This window comes from Diadema antillarum, unplaced genomic scaffold (assembly GCF_040938485.1).
Source record: "Diadema antillarum isolate AM-2024a unplaced genomic scaffold, OU_Dant_1.0 scf00000141, whole genome shotgun sequence".
Taxonomy (NCBI): Eukaryota; Metazoa; Echinodermata; class Echinoidea; order Diadematoida; family Diadematidae; genus Diadema; species Diadema antillarum.
The window spans coordinates 1,964,485-1,966,432 of record NW_027271030.1 but is presented as its reverse complement, the minus strand read 5'-3'; the positions used below and the strand labels follow the sequence as shown (position 1 = coordinate 1,966,432).

Below are 1,948 nucleotides of genomic sequence, written 5' to 3'. Positions count from 1 at the left end.
ATAATCCGTCTGTTAATCGAGTTACCAATTAGCTTTTGTCTGAATGAAGTCATGGATTATTAGTACGTACCTTGCGTATGATCGTTATCCATCCCTCAAGCGCTTTCTAGCCAGAGCAAACGTTAATGAAACCACGAAACATTGCTATTGTCACCATGCTAAACAGCTATCTTTATTCTTTTCCCTTCATCTATCCATAAGAAATCAATTTCATCTGTTATCTACTTTACTTTAGTTTAAGATATTTCTCACCGATTGTTAAATTTGTTTGTGTATTTACTTATTCTACACCCTTCACAGAGTATCATGCAAAAAGTCGTTGGGCGCCAAAATAGCACGCTGGGGGGAGGAGGAGGAGGAGGAGGACGCGCCACGTCACCAGAGCGCCGCCAACGACAGCGCCAGATGCTGCAGGAGATCCGGCAGAACATTTCCGAGGCACGCTTCGAGACGAACGAAGCCATCGAGCAGATGAGCTCGGAGATGCGACGAATGAACCATCGGCTTAGCCGATCAAGTACGACGGACGCCGAAGACGAGAGTGCGCCCCCGCCACCGCTCGACTACGGTACCACGGACACGCTGCGCGCCATGAAGCAGCTGATCCTCACTCAGAAGCAGCCGGACAAGGACAAGGTTACGACGAAAGCCGAGTGTTCCAGCCGGCCGCCCGAAGACGAGATTACCCCCTGCGATGATGCCGACGAAGAGAGGTAAATAGACGCCACGAGTCTGTGGAATGCATTGACGCTACCTGCATGGTGGCAGAAGGAGAAGAAAGGGGGAAAAATAACACAAGTTTCAGGAGACTGCTATTGCCTTATGAACAGATGTCGTCACTCGGTTGTGGTTGGCTAAACAGCCTGCATCAATGAAGCTGAATAGGCAGATGTTGAGCCGTTTCGAACACACCCGCCTGGTGGTATACCTTCGGGTGCATTGGCTTTTCGTTCCTTCTTCGTTATTTTACCTCTACGGGTGTCTCGACAGGAGAGGAATATCATTTATGGTGCGATGTCACTCTTACACTCATCTTTTTCACAGATTCTTCCTTCGGAAAGAACACCAATCAATAACAATAGCAGGTGTTGACATTATAGAATGAGTCGGGCACTAGATCACCGAAGCTCCGGCGGGGATGAAAAACCTCGGGTTCAAACGCTAGTTTGTGAGTGCAGTCACTGGCTTTACACGAAAATGAATACCAATGTCAGTGTTTTGAACCTCAGAACTACGACGCTGAAAACGAACGGATGATGTTCAGCATCGGCGAGGTCGTAAAGTTATTCGACGTCAACCATACAATATATGGGGACTGTTCAGGAGTTATCATTTGAAATTCCTAAATTTTCGTATACGCACGGATCTAGCCTGCGTCATCATTGTCTCGATATGCCAGAAACTACGTCGTGCATTAATCATCTATATTTGGTTTAACGGATGAGATATGGAGGTCATTCTACATGTCTCCAGTAGTATGGTACAAATTGAATGATTATGGTGATATGACCAGGAAATAGTCAAATTGAAGAATCATAAGGTGGAGATATGATAATTCGAGGTTAAGTCACACTTACAAACGCCACCATTGAATAACTTTACATCAATGACAGTTTTCAGTATTTTGCAAGATCAGAAAAAAAACCCTACTTGAAAGAATTGTACGAGATTAAAATACCTTGAAAGTATACACATTAAACTTGAATACCTTCAGTCGCATTACAAGTACTGGATAGCATACATACCAGAGTTAATGATATACATTCGCCGAAAATGGATTGCTTACGATTTTGATATCATTTTGCTATCATCAAAGTTTTTCTACCAAGTCTCAAATCCTAGCTATGAAATGATTTACGTTTTGTTCAGGATTTGAAGCTATATGCCAATGAAAGATAAGAAATACGTAGCCTGTAGGCACATAGAAAGCTAAAAGTCTCTATTAATG

The 1,948-nt window shown here is 43.6% G+C and overlaps 1 protein-coding gene across 1 annotated transcript; it reads left to right on the top strand.

Moving 5' to 3' along the window:
* The first annotated feature begins 231 nt into the window (after positions 1–231).
* Positions 232–1,431, top strand: LOC139721334 (uncharacterized). The gene has a single exon (XM_071632653.1). It carries the CDS (start codon positions 307–309, stop codon positions 715–717), a length of 411 nt encoding a protein of 136 aa, XP_071488754.1. The 5' UTR covers positions 232–306; the 3' UTR covers positions 718–1,431.
* The last annotated feature ends 517 nt before the right edge of the window (positions 1,432–1,948 follow it).